The sequence below is a fragment of the Hemiscyllium ocellatum genome, chromosome 12 (assembly GCF_020745735.1).
Source record: "Hemiscyllium ocellatum isolate sHemOce1 chromosome 12, sHemOce1.pat.X.cur, whole genome shotgun sequence".
NCBI lineage: Eukaryota > Metazoa > Chordata > Chondrichthyes > Orectolobiformes > Hemiscylliidae > Hemiscyllium > Hemiscyllium ocellatum.
The window spans coordinates 76,565,567-76,588,684 of NC_083412.1; the positions used below are offsets into that span (position 1 = coordinate 76,565,567).

At 40.2% G+C, this 23,118-nt stretch overlaps 1 protein-coding gene across 4 annotated transcripts in view; it reads right to left on the reverse strand.

The window, feature by feature from the left end:
* The window catches only part of synj1 (synaptojanin 1), a 105,481-nt gene that overhangs the window by 45,088 nt on the left and 37,275 nt on the right, over window positions 1-23,118 (reverse strand). For 2 of the 4 annotated variants that reach the window (XM_060833724.1, XM_060833722.1), the window contains exons 9-14: window positions 22,006-22,178; window positions 21,827-21,908; window positions 21,080-21,232; window positions 19,742-19,907; window positions 7,160-7,183; window positions 3,634-3,825 (exon numbers count right to left, since the gene is read on the reverse strand). In XM_060833724.1, the coding sequence (XP_060689707.1) occupies window positions 3,634-3,825; window positions 7,160-7,183; window positions 19,742-19,907; window positions 21,080-21,232; window positions 21,827-21,908; window positions 22,006-22,178 (790 nt within the window). The remainder of the gene's footprint in view (window positions 1-3,633; window positions 3,826-7,159; window positions 7,184-19,741; window positions 19,908-21,079; window positions 21,233-21,826; window positions 21,909-22,005; window positions 22,179-23,118) is intronic. The other 2 variants (XM_060833725.1, XM_060833723.1) reach the window with 1 other exon arrangement.

A 23,118-nucleotide genomic window follows, 5' to 3' on the forward strand; every position in this document is an offset into this window, starting at 1 on the left:
CAAAATGGGAGGGAGGGAGGAACACGAGAAAATTACAAGTCACCACAGAAATGGTACTGAGTGATCGCAGGCTGACAAGTTCCCAGATCTGATTAACTTTGTCTTTTGTCTTAAAAAAAGAAATGGCTGGACAGACACCATCAGCATATTGGTTTCTTTGTTCCTAAAACTCTTGATTTGAAGGTGGTACCACTGGATTGGAAATTAGTGAATGTAATTCCTTTATTCAAAAAGGGAGATAGAAAGCAGCAACTACAGGCCATTTAGATTAACACACATTAAAACGAAGATTAGAAGCTGTTATTATAGACATTATAGCAGGGCACTTGGATAATTTTGGGTAATCAGGCAGAGGACATGGTTTTGTGAAAGGGAATCACGATTGATCAGTCTAATGGAGTTCTTTGTGAAGGTAACACATGCTAAAAAGGAATCAGTGGATGTACTGGACTTAAATTTCCAAAAGGAAACAAAGATTATTGTGGAAAATTAAAGTTCATTACGGGCAGAAGATTGGTTGGCTATTACGAAGCAGAGAGAAGGCATAAATAGGTCATTTTCAAATCCGTAAGATGTAACCAATGCCATATACAGCAATTGGTACTGGAATCACAATTGTTTACAATTTATCTAAGTAAATTGGACAAAGGAATGGAAGGTATGGTTGCCAAATGTGCTGATAACAAAGACAGTTAGGAAAGGAAGTTGTGAAAAGGATATATGGAGACTGCAAAAAGATATTATCAGTTAAGTGAATGGGCAAAGATCTGTCAAACGGAGCATGATGTGGGAAAATAAGAAAGTGTCCATACAGCCGGTTCTGCTAGAACACGTCTTCAACGAACTGACGTTAACGAGATTGAAGAATTTAGACAGTTATTTGTAGAATGCGAACTTTCTTAGCTTGTATTGGTTATAACACAATTCCAACCCCATTACTTGAAATGGCATTGCTATTACGTGATTTTCTTAAAACGGGGATTCGCATTGGAACTGAACTACACATTACATCAGAATCAACTGCATTGGCAGAAAGAATAAACAATGATGTTTTAAATAGTGAGAAATTGCAGGGCTCTGGAAATGCAGAGACACCTAGATATCTTCATGCATGAATCACAAAAATTTAGTTAGCAGGTACAACAAGTAATTAGAAAAGCTAAGTGCATGCTATTATTTGTCATGAAGGGAATTGAATACAAAAGTAGGGTGGCTACATTTCTTTATGTTGTGGTTCTGTTCGCCGAGCTGAGAGTTTTTGTTGCAAACATTTTGTCCCCTTTCTAGGTGACATCTTTAGTGCTTGGGAGCCTCCTGTGAAGCGCTTCTGTGCTGATTCCTCCGGCATTTATACTGGTTTGAATCTGCCGCTTCTGGTTGTCAGTTGCTGTCCGCTGCAGTGGCCAGTATATAGGGTCTAGGTCGATGTGTCTGTTGATAGAAGCATGGCACTCATCCACAAATTCTATCAACAGACACATCGACCTAGACCCTATATACCGGCCACTGCAGCGGACAGCAACTGACAACTGGGAGCAGCAGATTCAAACCAGTATAAATGCCGGAGGAATCAGCACAGAAGCGCTTCACAGGAGGCTCCCAAGCACTGAAGATGTCACCTAGAAAGGGGACGAAACATTTGCAACAAAAACTCCCAGCTCGGCGAACAGAACCACAACAACGAGCACCCGAGCTACAAATCTTCTCACAAACTTTGAACATTTCTTTATACAAGACACTGCTGATACCCCGCCCAATAGTACAATATTAGCTTCCTTATTTAAGGATGGATGTAAATGCATTGGAGCCAGGTCAGAGAAAGTTTACTAGACTAATTCCTGGAAGTGGTTACCTTAAAGATTAAACAGCCTAGACTTCTATCAACTGGTAGTTTAAAAAAGTAAGAGGCAACTTAACTGAATCATACAAGATCTAGAAAGGTCTTAGCAGGATGGATATCCCCTTTGTGGAAGAAAAGAATTCGCAGTCACTATGTAGAAATAAAGGTTTCCCCATTTAAGAAAGGGAGGAGGATAAACATTTTTCTCACAGAGTCTTTAGAATACTCTTCCTCAAAAGTGGCAAAAGTAAGTTTTTGTTAAAAGGTAAGAGGTAGAGAAACCATTGACAAGTAAAGGACTAAAAGGTAATGAGGGTAAGAAGGAATGTGAAGCAAACAGATTTGCAAATATCTTATTGAATATTGGAAGGGGTATGAGGGATTGAGTGGCCTACTTCCATTCCGAGCTATTCTACGAAAATATAATACTAAGCCACAAAAGAGTTATTAGGGCAGATTACCAAAAGTTTGTTCAGAAGTAGGTTTTAATTGTCTCAAAGTATGAAAACAAGATTGAAAGACAACGGGATTAGGGTGGAAATTCCAGACTTTTGGACCAGAAAGTAAAGGATGCAGTATCATTTTTTTGGAACATGTCAAGTCTGAGATGGTCAGATAATCAGAATTAGAGGATCACAGCTAGCTCAGAACATTATGCAGATGAAGGACATTACAAAGATAGGACAGGAGGCTATGAAGGAATTTTACAAAGCAGTACATTTGTATCGATACACCTTTACAAATTCAGGTTACTCCTGCATGAACAAAACTTGTGCAGTGCTCAATAGTTAGAGTCATAGACATGTACAGCATGGAAACAGCCCCATCGGTCTAACCCGTCCATGCCGACCAGATATCCCAACCCAATCTAGTCCCACCTGCCAGCACCCGGCCCAGATCCCTCCAAACCCTTCCTATTCATATACCCATCCAGGTGCCTTTTAAATGTTGCAATTGTACCAGCCTCCACCACTTCCTCTGGCAGCTCATTCCATACACGTACCACCCTCCGTGTGAAAAGGTTGCCCCTTTGGTCTCTTTTATATCTTTCCCCTCTCACCCTAAACCTATGCCCTCTAGTTATGGACTCCCCCACCCAAGGGAAAAGACTATTTATCCTATCCATGCCCCTCATGATTTTGTAAACCTGTATAAAGGTCACCCCTCAGCCTCCGACGCTCCAAGGAAAACAGCCCCAGCCTGTTCAGCCTCTCCCTATAGCTCAACTCCTCCAACCCTGTCAACATCCTTGTAAATCTTTTCTGAACCCTTTCGCGTTTCACAACATCTTTCAGATAGGAAGGAGGCCAAAATTCCATGCAATATTCCAACAGTAATTATTTTGTGTTCCATTACATGTCTCTGTTGGCTGATCTATGCTTATTATGATTGATTAGTTAAGCCTCTGTGTTTAAAATCAATAAGTAACCAAAAGCTGGAGGGGGAAAAAAAACTAAGCTAAAGTTGAATAGTCAATTTAAAATACTGTAATTGAATTTCTGTTATATAGAACATCTCTGCATAGATTCAAGATTTAAATATTAACAGCTTGCTTTCATCATGGCTTATTCTGGTGAGAATAGTTGATGTTCACAATGAATCAATTTCTAAATTCTTCCATCCAGAAAGACTAACAGGACCACTGATGAATAACCAGACATCACCGACTGCAGTTTTCGGCATTTAACTGCGTAAGGACACCAGAACATGCTATCATCCAGTAATGAAGATCATCAAATTGCTTCATTATCCAGACTACCACAAATTCCAAGCCATGCAAGACAAGATTTTACCTTGAAACTCTTGAATGTTTGCCTTTTTTGATGCATCCAACAGCCAGTCATTAAGAGTTTGATTCTTGAAAGCAATGCTACGAAATTGCTTTCCGCCATTTACATTCCAGGTTCCAACACAGACTCGGATACGTTTTGGTTTTGTATATTTATGGTAGTTTTCACACATCCCATGTAAGACTCGAGGCGAAGCTGTAAAATAATAATGTACAGTTTGCCTTCAAGCACAAGTTTTAGTGTATATAGTCTAGCTTCTGGCCATGTAATGCAGAACATATCTAAACTTACTTTTTAAGAATAAGGAAGATATTCTCTGGTAACAGAATGAGGGTGAAAGTTGAGAATATAGCTCAGGTTTGTAGCTAATGGCAAAGGGATAGAGATCAACACGACATTGAACAAAGATCTACTCGGCTCAGCGGTATCAATGTCCTGTATTATGATGCCAATTTAATTTGGCTCCAGCTGTGAGATATCTCTGGCACAACACCACCAAGGAGGCCAAGTAGGCAACAGAAGAATTTTCAGACAAAGTACAAATCATGGATTACTCTTCACTTCTTAGTCATTGAGTATAAATAGCGAAATAAAGATGGGGACAGGCACATGAGATGCAACTGCAATACCAAAAAAAAAATTGAATTACTTAAAATACGTATGGATATTTTTAAAAAATCATAGAATGGAGGTAATAACACTCCAGACTTTTAAAATACGTTTATCAGGGGCACAGAAGTTGTTCAGAGGTTGATTTGTGCACAGCAAATTAGTGGTTCTGTGGAGGAATATGGCCTCCCCAACAGCAACGTTTAGAATTAAAGAAGGCATTTGGTATGTTTTCACTTGTTGGTCAGAGCACTGAGTATCAGAGTTGGGAGGTCATGTTGCGGCTGCACAGGATGTGGGTGAGGCCACTTTTGGAATATTGTGTGCAATTCTGGTTGCCATCCTATCAGAAGGATGTTGTGAAACTTGACAGGGTTCAGAAAAGATTTACAAGGATGTTGCCAGGGTTGGAGGATTTGAGCTGAAGGGAGAGGCTGAATAGGCTGGGGCTGTTTTCCCTGGAGAATCAGAGGCTGAGGGGTAACCTTATAGAGGTTTACAAAATCATGAGGGCCATGGATAGGATAAATAGACAAGATAAATAGCATAGGTTTAGGGAGAGGGGGAAGATATAAAAGGGACCGATAGGGCAACTTTTTCACACAGAGGATGGTGCATGTATTGAATGAGCTGCTAAAGGAAGTAGAGGAGGCTGGTACAATTGCAGCATTTAAAAGGCATCTGGATGAATATATAAATAGGAAGGGTTTAAAGGGATATGGGCCAAGTGCTGGCAAATAGGACTAGATTAGGTTAGGATATCTGGCCAGCAGGAATGAGTTAGACCAAAGGGTCTGTTTCCATGCTTTACTTCTCTCTGACTCTAATTCTCATAACTATATGTCTGGGAATCAGATACTGCAGTTTCAAAGGAATAATGAAAGTGAATACTGATAGTTTCAAAATCCTGATAACTGCAAAACTCAGGCCAAAATAAAATAACCTCTAAAAGCAGCCAATGGGATTTCAAAAATGGAACAGGAGGTAGCCACTTAGTATGCCTTTACTTGGGTGGAATTTAATCAAATTGGTGGACACTGGGAGAAAGGCAGTATGGTTCTCCATTAGATCTGAAGATCTGACTTCCAAAAGAACCTAACGTGCCCCATTTTTACTGTTAACCAATCAAAGAATCATAAAATCCTATTGTGGAAGCAAGCCATTTGGCCCATTGAGTCCACATCAACCCGCTGAAGAGCATCCCACCCAGACCCATCCCCTAACCGATCTCTGTAACTCTGCATTTCCCATGACTAACCCACCTAGCTGACAATCTCTGGACACTAGGGGCAATTTAGCATGGGCAATCCACCTAACCTGTACACCTATGTGAAAGATGATGTCCGTCTGCAGTCCAATGTACATGAAACCTTTGAGTTCAGAGACTTGCCCAGCATTGCCACTAACCATAGTACTCTCCTAATCCTTTCCTCCAGCAGTCCCTGCTACCTCAAACCCCAAGGGAGTGTTCAGGGCCTAGGTGAGGCTTAGCAGTTACAGTCTCATACTATGCCTGGGCCCTGATCTGCAGTTAAATTCCATACCAGAAACATTACAAATTGTAACCTCAAGTTCTAGTTCACTGTCCCCTTTAAAGTCACACTCCTGTCATCTGAAGAAGAATTAATAAGCATCCACTCTTACTTCAGATAAATTGTAAGATATTTGAACAGTACTGGTGCCTTCAATGATTACATTTAGAATTCCTACATCCAACCACAGTTCACAAAGCCTGTTCGTTTTATCTGTCAGTTCACAGTTGTATTCTTTTACACCCTTTCCCTAAACGTATGCTGCCAATTTTCTGCACCTCTTAGTACCACTTCATGGCAGCAAATCTTTACTTAGAATCTCCACTGTGGAAGCAGGCCAGTCGACCCATCGAGTCCAAACTGACGCTCTTAAGATCATCCCCCCAGACCCACCCCAACCCTCCACCCGATCCCTATAGCTCTACATTGTCCCCACATTCACCCAGCCTTCACATCTTTGGACTGTGGGAGGAAACGCATGCAAGCATGAGTTTTCCAAGGATGGAATCAAACCTGGATGCCCTTGTGCTAAGAGGTAGCATGCTAACCAGTGAGTCACCACGTCATCCTTCCGGTTCTCACTGGCATTCTTCGCCTGCTCTTTGCTCTATATGCATTGTCACTTTCTCCTCCCTCTTTTCACATCTCTTTCCCAGTTCACACAGTAGCCCTTTCCTCCCTCATGCCCCATAAATACTTCTGAATTGCAAGATCAAGAATTCCTACAGTTTCATCCCATACAACAGCAATAGATAGATCATCCCTATGATTTTTGCTGGTAGGGATAACTTTTGCAGTTTGCATAATTATCTATTGAGTCAGATCATAGCACAAGATTTACAGGGTGGGGATGGGGAAAAAAAAAACACGATTCTACACTAATATACATCTACATGGAAGTTACTTTTGAAGGATGGACATGAACCTGTCTCAGGAGAAATACTGTAATAAATTATTGCAGGAATTTATGGACAATAAATATAGAAATGTGGTGGTGAAGATGCTCATTTCTAAAGGAACTGTTGAGGTTTGTATCTGGAGGTATAAGCTTACTGGATACCAATTTTCAGCAGTACCCGGACACCTATATTATATGGTAAATGCAATCCATTCACATTTAAATGACTTAAGTTTAGTCTAAATGAGAACAATTATTTCAACTCAATACAATGTCTACTGCTATGCTATATCATTAGGTAATGACCAAAGTTAACAATTTTTTCTAATCATTTTGAAAAACAAACATGTTATATTTAAAACTAATGACTCACCTATACAGATCTATAAGTTCTTAATTAATGATTTGATAACTGCTAAGCAATCGATAAAAGACAAAAAGCGTGACAGATTTGCTGTTATTTCAGAAGGTTTTAGGCAAAGCACTGTACCTGATTGAAGTGTCAATTCTGGAACTGCAACCACAGCAAGAGGAGAAGAAGAAAAGGCATTAAACACAATTAAGCATAGGAAGGTCTTTCATAAGTAAAAAGAAATCTCATCATGCAACACAAAAAAAATTATACAGAAAAATGCCATTTGATAACATGGTGCAACTTATTTCCATCTCACTAATCTGCAGGAATTTATTTTATAATGTTAGTGTAAACTGAGTTAACTGTAACTGTATTCAGAGAAAATTCTTCAGTCTTCACACATCAGAAATGGATTTATTTGCACAGTCCTAATATTAGGAAATTTTGGCTAGTTTTTGAATATCAATTATATTCCTTGGCTATTATGGTTGCTCGGAATTAGGCAGACATTGAGCATCTATATATTCAGTGAATACCTTGCAGAATTTTCACAAATAATTTGCACCGAGATATATTCTGATTCAAATAAAAGTATAAGACCAAGACAACAGGAATACAACTTAAGATTATTCAAAAAACAGTTCAGCCTAACATATAGATTTCAGGTAGAGCTAGAAATGAAAGTTAAAATAATTTTAAATTTTTGAGTTGCACAATAAAAAATGAATGCAATTTATTTGCTAAATCCTTTTCATAAAACTCCAGTACCTATGTACTACAAGCCCAAATATTCATCTGGCACAAACTGAAGTGATGAAATGGTCTGACCAAAGGCTGGAGGATCAATTAAATCCCTTTATAGTCAAAATTCTTATAAGTTCCAAAAGGTCAGTGGGGTTTTCCTTCTCATACTGCTCACCAGCGTTCTCTGCTCCCTAGATTCCTGAAGACTTCAGCATTTTTCTAAGTAGTCCACTAAATTCTGGGTAACCTCCACTAACTCACCCAACTAACCATTATTCTTCAACATCTAACCACTTTCGCACGTTGACATTCAACAGCATTGCTAAAGATGAAACTACTATATTAATATCAGAGGGTTACTACTGAGCAAAAACATAATGGAGCCAAACATCGAAATCTGGTAGCTACAAGAGAAAGTCTGACATTGGAATTCTTGGGAAGTAACTCTCATCCTGACAACCAAAACCATAAGACCATAAGACATAGGAGTGGAATTAAGGACATTTGGCCCATCGAGTCCACTCCGCCATTCAATCATGGCTGATGGGCATTTCAACTCCACTTACCTGCATTCTCCCTGTAGCCCTTAATTTCTTGTGACATCAAGAATTTATCAATCTCTGCCTTGAAGACATTTAGCGTCCCGGCCTCCACTGCACTCCGCGGCAATGAATTCCACAGACCCACCACTCTCTGGCTGAAGAAATGTCACCGCATTTCTGTTCTGAATTTACCCCCTCTAATTCTAAGGCTGTGTCCACGGGTCCTAGTCTCCTCACCTAACAAAAACAATTTCCTAGCGTCTACACTTTCCAAGCCATGTATTATCTTGTAAGTTTCTATTAGATCTCCCCTTAATCTTCTAAACTCCAATGAACACAATCCCAGGATCCTCAGCCATTCCTCATATGTTAGAGTTACCATTCCAGGGATCATCTGTGTGAATCTCCGCTGGACACGCGCCAGTGCCAGTATATCCTTCCTGAGGTGTGGGGACCAAAACTGGACACAGTACTCCAAACGGGGCCTAACCAGAGCTTTATGAAGTCTCAGCAGCACAACGGTGCTTTTATATTCCAACCCTCTTGAGATAAATGACAACATTGCATTTGCTTTCTTAATCACAGACTCAACCTGCATGTTTACCTTTAGAGAATCCTCGACTAGAACTCCCAGATCCCTTTGTATTTTGGTTTTACGAATTTTCTCACCATTTAGAAAGTAGTCCATGCTTGTATTCTTTTTACCAAAGTGCAAGACCTCGCATTTGCTCACATGGAATTCCATCAGCCATTTCCTGGACCACTCTCCCAAACTGTCTCGATCCTTCTGCAGCCTCCCCACTTCCTCAGTACTACCTGCCTGTCCACCTAACTTCGTATCATCGGCAAACTTCACTAGAATGCCCCCAGTCCCTTCATCCAGATCATTAATATATAACGTGAACAGCTGCGGCCCCAACACTGAACCCTGCGGGATACCGCTTGTCACCGGCTGCCATTCCGAAAATGAACCTTTTATCCCAACTCTCTGCCTTCTGTCAGACAGCCAATTCTCAATCCATACCAGTAGCTCACCTCAAACACCATGGGCCCTCACCTTACTCAGCAGTCTCCCGTGTGGCACCTTATCAAAGGCCTTTTGGAAGTCCAGATAGACCACATCCACGGTTTCCCTGGTCTAACCTACTTGTCACCTCTTCAAAAGAATTCCAACAGGTTTGTCAGGCACGACCTCCCCTTACTAAATCCACGCTGACTTGTTCTAATCAGACCCTGCTCTTCCAAGAATTTAGAAACCTCATCCTTAATGATGGATTCTAGAATTTTACCAACAACCGAGGTTAGGCTAATTGGCCTATAATTTTCCATCTTTTGTTTTCATCCTTTCTTGAACAAAGGGGCTACAACAGCGATCTTCCAATCATCCGGGACTTTCCCTGACTCCAGTGACTTTTGAAAGATCTCAACCAACGCCTCCGCTATTTCCTCAGCCACCTCCCTCAGAACTCTAGGATGTAGCCCATCGTGGCCAGCAGACTTATCAATTTTAAGACCTTTTAGCTTTTCTAGCACTTTCTCTTTTGTAATGGCAACCATACTCAACTCAGCCCCCTGACTCCCTTTAATTGTTGGGATACTACTCATGTCTTCCACTGTGAAGACTGACACAAAGTACTTATTAAGTTCTCCAGCTATTTCCTTATCTCCCATCACTAGGCTTCCAGCATCAGTTTGAAGTGGCCCAATGTCTACTTTTGTCTGTCATTGAAAGAAACTTTTACTATAATTTCTAATATTACTGGCTAGCCTATCTTCATATTTTAGATTAGATTAGATTGGATTAGATTAGATTACTTACAGTGTGGAAACAGGCCCTTCGGCCCAACAAGTCCACACCGACCCGCCGAAGCGCAACCCACCCATACCCCTACATTTACCCCTTATCTAACACTACAGGCAATTTAGCATGGCCAATTCACCTGACCTGCACATCTTTGGACTGTGGGAGGAAACCGGAGCACCCGGAGGAAACCCACGCAGACACGGGGAGAATGTGCAAACTCCACACAGTCAGTCGCCTGAGTCGGGAATTGAACCCGGGTCTCTGGCGCTGTAAGGCAGCAGTGCTAACCACTGTGCCACCGTGCCGCCCACCTCTCCTTCCTTTTTTCTTTCTCTGTTATCTGTTTGTTTTTGTAGCCTTCCCAATCTTCTGATTTCCCATTGCTCTTGGCCACTTTATAGGATCTCTCTTTTTCTTTAATACATCTCCTGACTTCCTTTGTCAGCCATGGCTGTCTAATCCCTCCCTGGATAATCTCTCTTTTCTTGGGGATGAAACTCTGTACAGTGTCCTCAATTATACCCACAAACTCTTGCCATTTTTATTCTACTGTCTTCCCCGCTAGGCTCCGCTTCCAGTCTACTACTACCCTACCTACTATTAGCAAGACTCAAATCATTCGGGTGACAGAATACTCAAATCAGGCCAAAGACTGCAACCCTAATTACACTCAAGTTAGACAGTATCCAGGGCAAAGCAGTCTGCTCGATCAGCACTCCATCAACCATTTTCCACATTTAGCCCATCGAACAATGACACACATAACAGCAATGTATGCCATCTAGGAGATGCGCCTCAACTTATCAAACCCATAGGGCAAAAAAGAGAGGACTGCAGATGCTGGAAACCAGAGTTCAGATCAGAGTGGTGCTGGAAAAGCACAGGTCAGGCAGCATCCGAAGAGCAGAAAAATCGACGTTTCGGGCAAAAGCCCTTCAGGAACAGAGGCAGGAAGCCTCCAGGGTGGAGAGATCTCTTCACTCTGGAGGCTTCCTGCCTCTATTCCTGATGAAGGGCTTTTGCCCGAAACGTCGATTTTTCTGCTCCTCAGATGTTGCCTTATCAAACCCATGGCCTTCACTACCTAGGACAACAGCAGCAGATGCATTAGTACACAAAACCTACTAGTTACCTTTTGAGTCAAAAACTACCTTGGAGATGGAAATTATGGAACTGTGTGTGGGATATAGGTAAAGCAGTGTTACTTCTGCAATCATAATTACATATGCCAATATGCTGGGTTGCCAATATGTAGTCAATGGTGTGCCACAGAGACTGGATGAAAAGACAGTTGTTAAATTTGTTGACACAAAAGATGGATAGAAAAGGAAATTGTGTAAAGGACAAAGGAGACTGCAAATGAATATTAAAACAAATTGCTGCCAAAATTCAGCAGGTCTGGCAACATATGTGGAGAGAAAGCAGAGTTAACATTGCAGGTCAAGTGAAGGGTCCAGATTATTGGGAAGCAAAATTTTGGGGCGAGGTGAAATGTGAAACATCAATTCAACCATCAATTTATTAAATAGCTGAGCAAATTTGAGGGGCCAAATGGGTAACTTTTCTCCTAATTCAAATGTTCATTCGTGATTAAAATCTGATTGAAGATTTTAGATTACTAGATTAGATTACTTACAGTGTGGAAACAGGCCCTTCGGCCCAACAAGTCCACACCGACCCGCCGAAGCGCAACCCACCCACACCCCTACACCTACCCCTCACCTAACACTAGGGGCAATTCAGCATGGCCAATTCACCTGACGCGCACATCTTTGGAATGTGGGAGGAAACCGGAGCACCCGGAGGAAACCCACGCAGACACGGGGAGAACGTGCAAACTCCACACAGTCTGTCGCCTGAGTCGGGAATTGAACCCGGGTCTCAGGCGCTGTGAGGCAGCAGTGCTGACCACTGTGCCACCGTGCCGCCCACATTTGTAGCTCGGGTATCCGTTGTTGTGGTTCTGATCGCCGAGCTGGAAGTTTTTGCTGCAAACGTTTCGTTCCCTGGCTAGGGAACATCATCAGTGCTGTTGGAGCCTCGTGTGAAGCGCTGCTTTGATGTTTCTTCTGGTATTTATATTGGTTTGTTCTTGCCGCTTCCGGGTGTCAGTTTCAGCTGCAGTGATTTGTATGTGGGGTCCAGGTCGATGTGTCTGTTGATGGATGTTCTTGCCGTTTCCAGGTGTCAGTTTCAGCTGTAGTGGTTTGTATATGGTGTCCAGGTCAATGTGTCTGTTGATGGAGTTTGGGGATGAATGCCATGCTTCTAGGAATTCTCTGGCTGTTCTCTGTCTGGCTCGTCCTATGATAGTGGTGTTTTCCCAGTCAAATTCATGTTGCTGGTTGTCTGAGTGTATGGCTACTAGAGATAGCTGGTCGTGTCATTTTGTGGCTAGCTGATGTTCATGGATGCGGATTGTTAGCTGTCTTCCTGTTTGTCCTATATAGTGTTTTGTGCAGTCCTTGCATGGTATTTTGTAAACTACGTTAGTTTGGCTCATGCTGGGTATTGGGTCCTTTGTTCTAGTGAGTTGTTGTCTGAGCGTGGATGTTGGCTTGTGTGCTGTTATGAGTCCTAAGGGTCGCAGTAGTCTGGCTGTCAGTTCTGAGACGCTCCTGACGCATGGTAGAGTGGCTAGTCCTTTTGGTTGTGGCATGTCCTCGTTCCTCGGTCTATCTCTTAGGCATCTGGTGATAAAGTTGCGTGGGTATCCGTTTTTGGCGAATACCTTGTATAGATGTTCCTCTTCCTCTTTTCGCAGTTCTGGTGTACTGCAGTGTGTTGTGGCCCTTTTGAATAGTGTCCTGATGCAGCTTCGTTTGTGTGTGTTGGTTTCCTGTGTACCCTTGTGGTGAATTCTCCGTTGGGTGTTCTCTCTACTAACACGTCTAGGAATGGGAGTTGGCTATCCTTTTCCTCTTCTCGTGTGAATCGGATTCCTGTGAGTGTGGCGTTGATGATTCGGTGTTTTTTCTGTATCTGTGTTTTTGATGATTACAAAGGTGTCATCCACATATCTGATCCAGAGTTTGGGTTGGATTTGTGGTATGGCTGTATGTTCTAACCTTTGCATAACTGCCTCTGCTATGAGTCCCGAGATTGGTGATCCCATGGGTGTTCCGTTGATTTGTTCGTATATCTGATTGTTGAATGTAAAGTGTGTGGTGAGACACAGGTCCAGTAGTTTAAGTATGCCGTCCTTGTTGATAGGTTCGGCCTCCTGTGTTCTGTTATGTATGTCCAGTAGGTTGGCTATTGTTTCTCTGGCTAGGGTTTTGTCAATTGAAGTGAACAGTGCTGTCACGTCGAATGATACCATGGTTTCTTCTTTGTCTATGTGTGTATTCCTGATGACGTCCAAGAATTCCTGTGTTGATTGTATGGAGTGTTTGGATCCGCTGACTAGGTGTTTCAGTTTTTGTTGTAGTTCTTTGGCCAGTTTGTATGCTGGTGTCCCTGGTAGTGATACTATGGGTCTGAGTGGGATGTCTGGTTTGTGTACCTTGGGTAGCCCATAGAATCTGGGGGTGTTGTTGCTTTCAGGTTTCATTCTTTGCTGGTCCGCTTTGGTTATCTTCGTGACTTTGGTTCATTCGTGACTTTGATCACCATGCTTTCATTTAGTCTGGATCAAATCCCTCGCTAACAGCACCATGGAAGTGCCTAGATCAGATTGATTTCTATGTGAGTTGGAGCAGATTAATTGAAGGGGGAAAGTAGTCACAGCTGAGCACATAAATTCCACACGTCTTGATCAAAGATTCAGCAGGAATTCCCATATAGCAATTAAGAATTGAAGTACTTGCTGACTTCTCCTTCACAACTCTGATGCAAACCAAACAAAATTTTCTTGTTACAATTTGTGCTTTTTGAAATTTCCAAATATGTGTGGCCCTGAACAGGATGATTTAACAGTTAGATATTTGCTACTGCTTCATAATCACGTCAAAATAACTTTTTTTTTAGAAAAACATTGAATAAGTTGAACATGTTTTTGTTGTAAAATGTCAACATGTTTTTTTTGTTGCAATCTGAACTGTTCCTTCAAAACAAACAGTGGACAATGAATCATCCAAATTAAAACTAAAGTCCAGACAAATGAAAATCTGTTACCAGCACAGGTAAAATAAATTCACACCCCAGAATTAATAATTCTATTTGCAGTATAAAGTATCAGCAATTTCACACTTCTGTCCTTACTGCACGACAACATACACATGTATATAGTCTATATATTGTCTCATCTGTCTTTAGGCATCCCAATTTTTTTTTAAAAAACAGGAAATGATTACTTTTTTGTGAAATGCAGTCGCTGTTGCTACCTCAGAAAATGTTAACCAAATTGCACTCAAGTCTCAACAAATAAGAAGTGAATAAATCGTATTGTGTTGACTTTTAAATCTATTGGGGACAGTCTGGCGGTGCCCTGGATCAACAGCTCTGACTCTCAAAACCATACAAAAGGTTAGCCAACTTGGATTGTGCACACAGTGGGGCTTGAGCCAACAACCTTGACTCAAATCATACAGCTGTCAAGTTAGCCAATCTGGTACCAAATCATAAAAAGTAACTCAAAATTTTTAACCTTCTTTGTTATTAAATGGCAGTTCTTGGCAGTCCTCCTTTTAATAAAGGAATACAATGTAGCTAATTTCCAACATCAGGTTTTCATTGTGGAAGAATTTAAAGATTCAGCAACAATTTGCCAAATCAAAATGGAGGAGGTTAAAACAGAGTTCATGGAAATCCAGTTCTACAATTGTACTTTGAATTTCCGAAATCTGACTTTTTTTTTAAAAAAATACAAATACATATTCAATCCTTGGAAGAGACAGTTGGATTGTTTCCTCTTGGAAATTGCACACAACGCAAATCCCCAGTCACTCACTGCAAGGTTTTTTAAAATATTCCCTGAAAGGGACTTAACCCATAGCCAGTTATGATTTAGTGGGCAACACATTCATCGGAGTCAGAAAATCATGAGCTCAAATCCCATTTCTGAGACCTAAATAAAATGCTGAGCTCAGTGTAGAACGCTGAGGAGCATTGTACTCAATGTGAGAATAGGGCATTGAGATAGAGGATCAACAATGATCATACAAGAATGACAGAGCAGACTCAAAAGGGCAAAACAGCCTGCTCCTAGTTTATGATGTTTCTACAAGAGCAGAAGACTTCCCTTAAGAGGCTTTAAATCAAGGCCTCTTCTGTCACATCTGGCAGAAGTAAAACACCTCATAGCACTATTCAAGGAAGAGGAGTGTTATCTGGTATCGTGGCTAATATTTACCCTTCAACGAACATAAGAACAGATAATCTGATCAACATCAAACAACTGTTTGTTGAACCTCACCATTTGTGAATTGCTTGCTATACTTCCTACACTACTGAAGTGACTGAAAAGCCAAGTACGTACTTTTCAAATGAAGCACACTGGGACATCCTGAAGATGTGAAAACGTGTTATATAAATGGAAGTATTCTCACTTTTGCATGTACTAAATGTTAGGACAAGGAAACTATTTGGTCTTTCAAAGAATGAATGTCAGCAATGTCATCATAACCTGTCTTGGCTTCCTCACTAAGTTTTCCTTTTTCAAATAGTTATACATGATGTCTTAAAAGTTACACTCTATCGCTACATGAAGTAGACCATATCCTAATCATCAACGTGTACAAAACCTAATACTTCATGCCTGGACTCAAATATTTCTCAGTTTTGCTCAAATTTTCAATTTTGAACACCCAACAGATCTCAACCTTGCCTGCTCCAATAAACAGACTCAGTCTCTCAAAACAAAATTCAGTAATTTCACAAAGGCCTCAAATTTTCTGAACAGATATCCTGATGTGTAATTAAACTCCATTTTAGGAAAAATCATACCTACAGTATAATTTGCACTGGTTTGCTTTTTTTCGGCTCAATTTGGAACATTTCCACATCTCAATGAGTATACTATAAAAGTATGTCAAAAGTGACAATGGGAATCCAGGGATCAGAAATCTTCATCTGGCTTTAAGTATATGCCAAAACAGTTATCTTTAATGTCATGACTCAAGGTTAAAAATGTCTTAGGAAAAACAAGCGCCTGCTCAAACTGTAATGAAGAGAGAGAGTTCTTTTTGCAAATTCATGAGAATGTTTATTAATGACAATTTGTGGAGTAAGTAAAATAGCTCTTGACATTCTCTTGTTAATTCTGCACTACTTGAAAGTGATAGCAAATTCAAACTATGTTACAAAGGTTTGGTGTTCCAAAATTATCAAAACTCAAAACAACTCAAATGGAATAAAATTCTTGGTGAATTACAAAAATATAACTGATTCAGTGGCAAGCCAACAGACCTGAAAGAAGCCTACCCCACAGTAAGAGCACATTTGACAAATATTTCTTGCCACATGCCAGGCCAAGCTTGGGTGTGCCCAGGTCTTGCTCCATATGGATACTACCTCGTTCAGTATCTGAGGTTTTTGGCAAATGGAGCTGAACATTGAGAAGTAATTATAATGGAAGTTCAATGAAGCGGTTACAGATGGCTACAAGGACATTTTCCAAGAAACTCTGAGTGGCCTGAAATGATTGACCTCCAACAGCCACAATCATTTCCCATTGTAATGATTGCAACTAGTGGAAAGTTTTCCATGATTTTCCAGTGATTCCAGATTTGCTGGGATGCACTGATGCCATAATCTGTCAAATTTCAAAGGCAGTCACAGTCACCTCACTTCTGGAATTCAGTTCTTTTGGCCTTGTCTAAATCAAGATTGTGGTGAGATATGGAGCCAGATGGCCCTAGCAGAGCCCAAACCCAAAACTAAGCAGTGAGCAGGTTATTTCTTTGCAAGTTCTGCCTGATAGCACTGTTGACTATCCCTGCTGACAATGCAGTGTAGGCTAATGAGACAAAAACCAATTTGGCACTTTGTGTATAGGACACACCTGTGCAATTTTCAGTCAGGGAGAAACCAGTGTTGCAGTTGTACTGAACAACTTGGTTAGGTGCACAGCCAATTTGGAGGCACGTCTTCAAAGTACTACCAGAATGAAATCAGAGCGCATAGCCTTTGCATTATCCACTTAAGACACTGGACATCACTTGCAGTGAACTGAATTGGTTGTACACTGGCATCCATGATACCAAGAACCTCAGGAAATGGTTAATGGATCATCCACTTAGCATATCTGGCTTAAAATGGATAGAAATGCTTTAGCCTCATGTTTTACATATATAAGTTGGGCTCTCCCATAGTTGAAAATGTCAGAAGTCTCAACATCAAGTTACAGTCCAGCAGGTTTATTTGAAAATACAAGCTTTTGGAGGGCTGCTCCTTAATCAGTTATCTAATGGGGCAGGATTTGTATTTGCAGATACATTCTATTTTGCTCAAAAAGCACAATCATAGGCAGTAGGTCCATGTGACATTTTAAAATTCCTACTTTGGAAGTAACAGTCTGAATCTAGGTTGAGACAAGATAGACTCTAACATCACACCTTTAATGCATAGTCTGAGCTGAGATGTCACTTTTTTTAATTATATACTGATAAAATCTCATGTTGTCTTGGGGCAGTACATTTTGGGATTTACATACCAATCAATCAAGACCTGCATCCTCATCCTAGGGGATTACAGACTTAACAGCCATCTAAGTTTGTCTAATACGTCACATCAGTTGCTTGACACTTTGATCTTTTTCTCATAATTTCTCTGCCGTATGTATTCTGCCCCACTAACTACCTGACAACAGCAGCACTCCGAAAGCTTGTATTTTCAAATAAACCTGCTGGACTATAACCTGGTGTTGTGTGACTTCTGATTTTGTCCACCTCAGTCCAACACCAGCACTTTCATATCATAATTGAGAATGGGGATGCTTTGCAGTCTCCATCCCATATTAGTTTGTTTAACCGTTCACTGCCATTCACAATGAGAGGTGGAAAGACGACAGAGCTTAGGTCTGATCAGTTGGATGTCGGACGGCCTGGCCCTGTCTATTGCTGGTTGCTTGTTGTTTTCCCTGCTGTTTGACACTTTATTTTTTGTTATCCCTGCTACTGCTCTTGCGAGCCTTCCTGCTCTCCACATTTAACCAGGGTTGACATCCTGGCTGAGTGGGCATGGTAAAATGCCTGATATGACAGGCTAGCAGTTCACAGATTGTTATCAAAACATAATTCTGCTGACAGCCCTTGGCACCTCATAGATGCCCAGCTTTGGAGTTGTTCAAAGTCTGCCCCATTAACTCAGTGGTAATCTACATAAGGTGGAGAATATTCTCAATATACAAGGTGAAATCCCCACCCAAGATATGCCCTTGCCACTCAGTGTTTACTCCTAGTGTTCAACATGGAGCAGTACACATTCATCATCTGAGGAGAGCTGGTGATAGGTATTAATCACCATGTTCCTTTGCCAATGTTTGACCTGATGCCCTGTGACTTCATGGAGTCCAGAGTTAAGCTCTATTTTCTTACTCATGCTTAAAAGAGCAACCACTTAAAATCCTAAAATGAAAAAAGAGGCGTGCCTTGCTATGCTAGTTCAAACTTAGATCAGGGACTTGGCAATTGCAATTTGAAAATGGAAAAAAAAATACTTTGAGCAGAAGTCACCTTTTTCAAAATTCGTTCACAAGATGTGGGCATCACTGACTAGATAGGCATTTATTGCCCAACTTTAATTGTCTAGAGGTCAGTTATGAGTCAACCACATTGCTGTGGATCTGGAGTCACATGTAAACCAGACCAAGTAAAGCCAGCAGTTCCGTCCCTAAAAAGGACATTAGTGAACCAAATGGGTTTTTCCTGACAATCGACAAAGGTTTCATGGTCAGATTCTTAATTCCAGACTTTTTTAAAAAATTCAAACTTCATCTGCCATGGTGGGATTCAAAACAGAATCCCTAGAACATTACCTGGGTATCTGGATTAATAGTCTATCGATAACATCACAAGGCCAACCCCTCCTCATAAGCCCTTTAAGTCCTTTTGTGTAAGATCTTAAAGGTTTAACTGGAGGATTATTCTCATAATTTGAAATATGCACAAAAGTAATAAAACAACAGCTTATGAAATAACCAGGAACAGCATAACTTCTCTTCTACGGATATCTTGCAATCCAATGTTATATTGATAATAACATTTAAAATGAAGACAAACCCAGGAATTTGCTTTCATCAGATAGCTATGCCTTTGATCAATAAAGAGCTTCCCACCAGAACAACAGGATGATCTTTTCCATATAGTCGTACTGTCTGACAGTTAAAGATGTATTTAATTGCCAACTCACTTCTAAAGATCCACATGATCTATGCTTCTAGAATCTCAGCCAAACAAACATATTTGCAATCACAATTTCTTTTCAGAAACAAGTATTTGGCGTACATCATCACAATGTGCATGTTAAATTTCACTTCTTATATTTCTTAAACGTTAATTATAAATTTTCCATAATTTTCCTAACAAATGACAACTTAAAATCTGCTTTGAAGGTTTAAACCAACTTTCAAGATTGACAGCACCTTTCATTACTCATAAGGTTACAAGTTAACTGTCATGCAAGGCAAACTAATTGAAGTGATTCGAGATTCACTCTACCCTTTTATAGAACCAAACATATTCTTACCATGCAACGTGCTGGTTGTTAAGAGAGCTCGGGCTTTATCTGCCAAGTCACTGTTCAAAGTATTACCAAGTAGCAAGATGTCAATAGCCTCTTGCTTGGAGCTGTCAAAGAAATTATTCTGAATGGTTCTGGTAACTGAGCGTGCTCCATCCTTCAACTTTCCACCCTATAGAAGAAAGGCAATTACATTACTGTGAACAATTAAAATTAATTAACTTCACAGCTTCACTAATATACCCAGCATTGATGTTATCAAAACATTGTCTGTACTTCAGAGCATGAAGCACTTAGATGTAAAAATTCATTATATAAGTGCATGTTAACATAGATCAATTTTCTATTAGGCTATTAACATATGTAACTCACCATTAGGAAAACACCCAGAGAAAGCAGGGAAAGAAAAGTAGATCAATATTACTGAATAACCTACATAGTTATCGCTTTTGTTACTCAGTGCAGTTAAAAACGGTCAAGGACGAGGATAGTATCTTGCATCTAAATGAAGACAAAAGAATACAAGAAATAGCAAAAGGGGTAGGCCAAATAGTCCCTAACTAAATTGCCAAGCAGGTTTTAAGATCATATCTGATGAAACCTTAATTCCATTTTCCCACCAAATGCCCATATTCTTTGAATGCCATAGATTATCAATTTCAACATTGAAAACAATTAACAAAGCATTCAATGTCCTCGAGATAGTTAATTTCAAAAAGTAACACCTGAGTAAATAAAATTTCTTAACTCAGTCCATAATGTCCATATCATCCTGAAACTGTGCTCCCTAGTTCTAGACTCATCAGGACATTCTCCCAGCATCTATTTCAGACAAAACTCAAGATTCTGTTTTAAGGGAAATCTTTTAAATGTATAATATTGCGCAATAATTTTCAATATTAGAAAAAGACAGTATATAAAAATTTACAGCACACAGGCAGGCAAATTAGCCATTATGCCTGAGCCAAGCATTGATACATAACCAGGAAGATTACAGATTTCACTGCATTTCCAAGAAATATGTAAATGTCCGAGGGTTTCTGCCTCAACCCCTCAGCCAAGAGTTCCAAATTCCCATCTTTCACTGGATGAAAAAGAAATGCTTCGCAAATTCCCTCAACCCCATTTTTGGAACAGAATATATATTGAGTAGAGAATGTTAACATCAATGCAAATCATATTTCAGATTTCTGCACTGGCTCTTTGTAAAATCAATATACATTATTCCTTAAACTACAATATTTCATCATGACGGACAGTATTCCTCCTGTCATACCTGCAATCTTGGTTGTACAAGCAATTCTTTATTTTATTAAACTCCCTCACAATGTAACTGTGCTGTACCTTAGCTTTTCCTTCCAGTGCTCCAGTTCCAGCGTAGATTTTACTGATTGAATCACCACACATTGACCACATGGAACGGAAGACCTCTTGGAATCTTGTGACCATTTGTTGCTTCTCAGCTAGTCCCAGAACATCGAGTTGCTTGTAAAGCATCTGTATGGGTGGGAAAGAAGTGGAGGAAGTAACCAAAATTCAGTTAAAGGTTGAACTACAAATTACTACTCTATAATTAAGCACTGAACATAAGAATGATTCATTATTCTAAGCAGCCAATATAAAAGGTACAAGTTGGTTGGGATTGTATGTAAAAATCAGTTCAAGAATATAAAAATGATTTTGCTCCTCACTCATATTTGCAGCATATTAAAATAAATACATTTTATGACAGACTTATAAAACTAACCTACTGCAGAATTAAATTTTTACAAACTATAATTGTTAAGAGATTTGCATCTGCAGACTGACACCTGCAACAAGTTTCAAATTATATATAATCTGTGTAAGGATTAATAATGACATTTTATGTACATGTCCATACCATCAGTGACTAGTAAATAACAGCATGCTTTATGTAGCAGTGAAAGAACCCAAGACCATCAAAACACTGACATGTATATGTGCTGTGTAACAACTGTAAACTGTTTCTGTTGTGTCAACACTAGTTTGAAAAAGAGCTTTCATGCCCAGGGCAACTCCAGCTTTTTTGATATTTTATATCGGAACAAATAATTTCAACTCAAACCATACCTCCAACCCAAAGAAGGCTTGCACACTATTCGTTCTGTCAAGGCAATCAAGACAGTTGGTTCTGATGGTACCAGTCTGGCACCTATGGAAAAAATATTCATGCTCAAATAAGATTGCTGTATTATTTTCTCACTCAGACTTTACCCAAATTGAATAGAAATAGCAAAAGAGTAGCTTACCTCTGAACTCCACTGGAGTCACAGCTAAAGAAGCCACACTCATCCAGAAACTTTTCCACCTTGGGTTTCAGCACAGTTACAAGCCTGTCTGTCTTCCCACCTTTCACCTGCTGGTGGTAGTCAAAATTCACCATAGGAACGTCTGCAGCATGTTCGCTGGCCTTCAAGTGACTCTAGCATAAAGAAATAAATCTCAGGCTAAGTTGGCATCATGCATTCTATTTTTGTGGTTGAGTTTGGTTAACACTGAAAAATCAATCACGAAAGAATTCAAGGTGTTTAGCCAAATATGCTTATCCTTGGAATTTATTTTTATCAAGAACCAGCCAAAACAGAGAAGATTTTCTTCTTTTTCAGTCTTCCTGCCTCTTTCTGCCTCAAAGCACTCATTTCAATACCATTACCAAATGCCCATCTCCCCTATCTGAGCCCTGACAGTAGGCATTGTATAGGAACCGTGACTGACCACCATTGTATCCTCATCCAACTTCCTGATTCGAGTCTATAAACTTACTTGGGTAGCAGTACCAAACCGAAAAACAGCATACCAGCAACCAGTTTAGTTTAGCACATCACCCAATTTCATTCTCCATTGACGTCAATGTAAAATTGAGAAGTGTGGAAAAAAAACAAATTTGTTACCACCTATTCTGCATTTTCATCTAAACTGGTTTAAACCCCAAGTTGAAAAAAAAATCAGCTTTTTCAGCCAGACATTTTTAAATCTAGAAGTCAACCACACTAACCTGGTTATGTCCTACACCAGTGAAAATACAAACTGACTAGATGCATTTACACAGGATATGCAGTCATAAGGGTGTAGCCCTCTGAGTACTTACCATTGCTTCCAGGTCCTACCTCAGGTACACAAGGAAAGCGCCTACCTATTATAATCTGCAAAGAATCTCAGTAGATGAATTAGCGCTCATGCTAAACACCCAAGGAAGAAGCACGGAAGATAGCATTGGTACAAAATGTATGCTCAGTATAAGATTCCAGTGTCCATTGTCAACAGTGGCTTAGTAATACCACTACAACCCAGACTTGAAGGATGCATCCGCCAAATTGGCTTGCAACAGGTGGTGAGAGAATGAACAGAGGCAAAAAACCCAC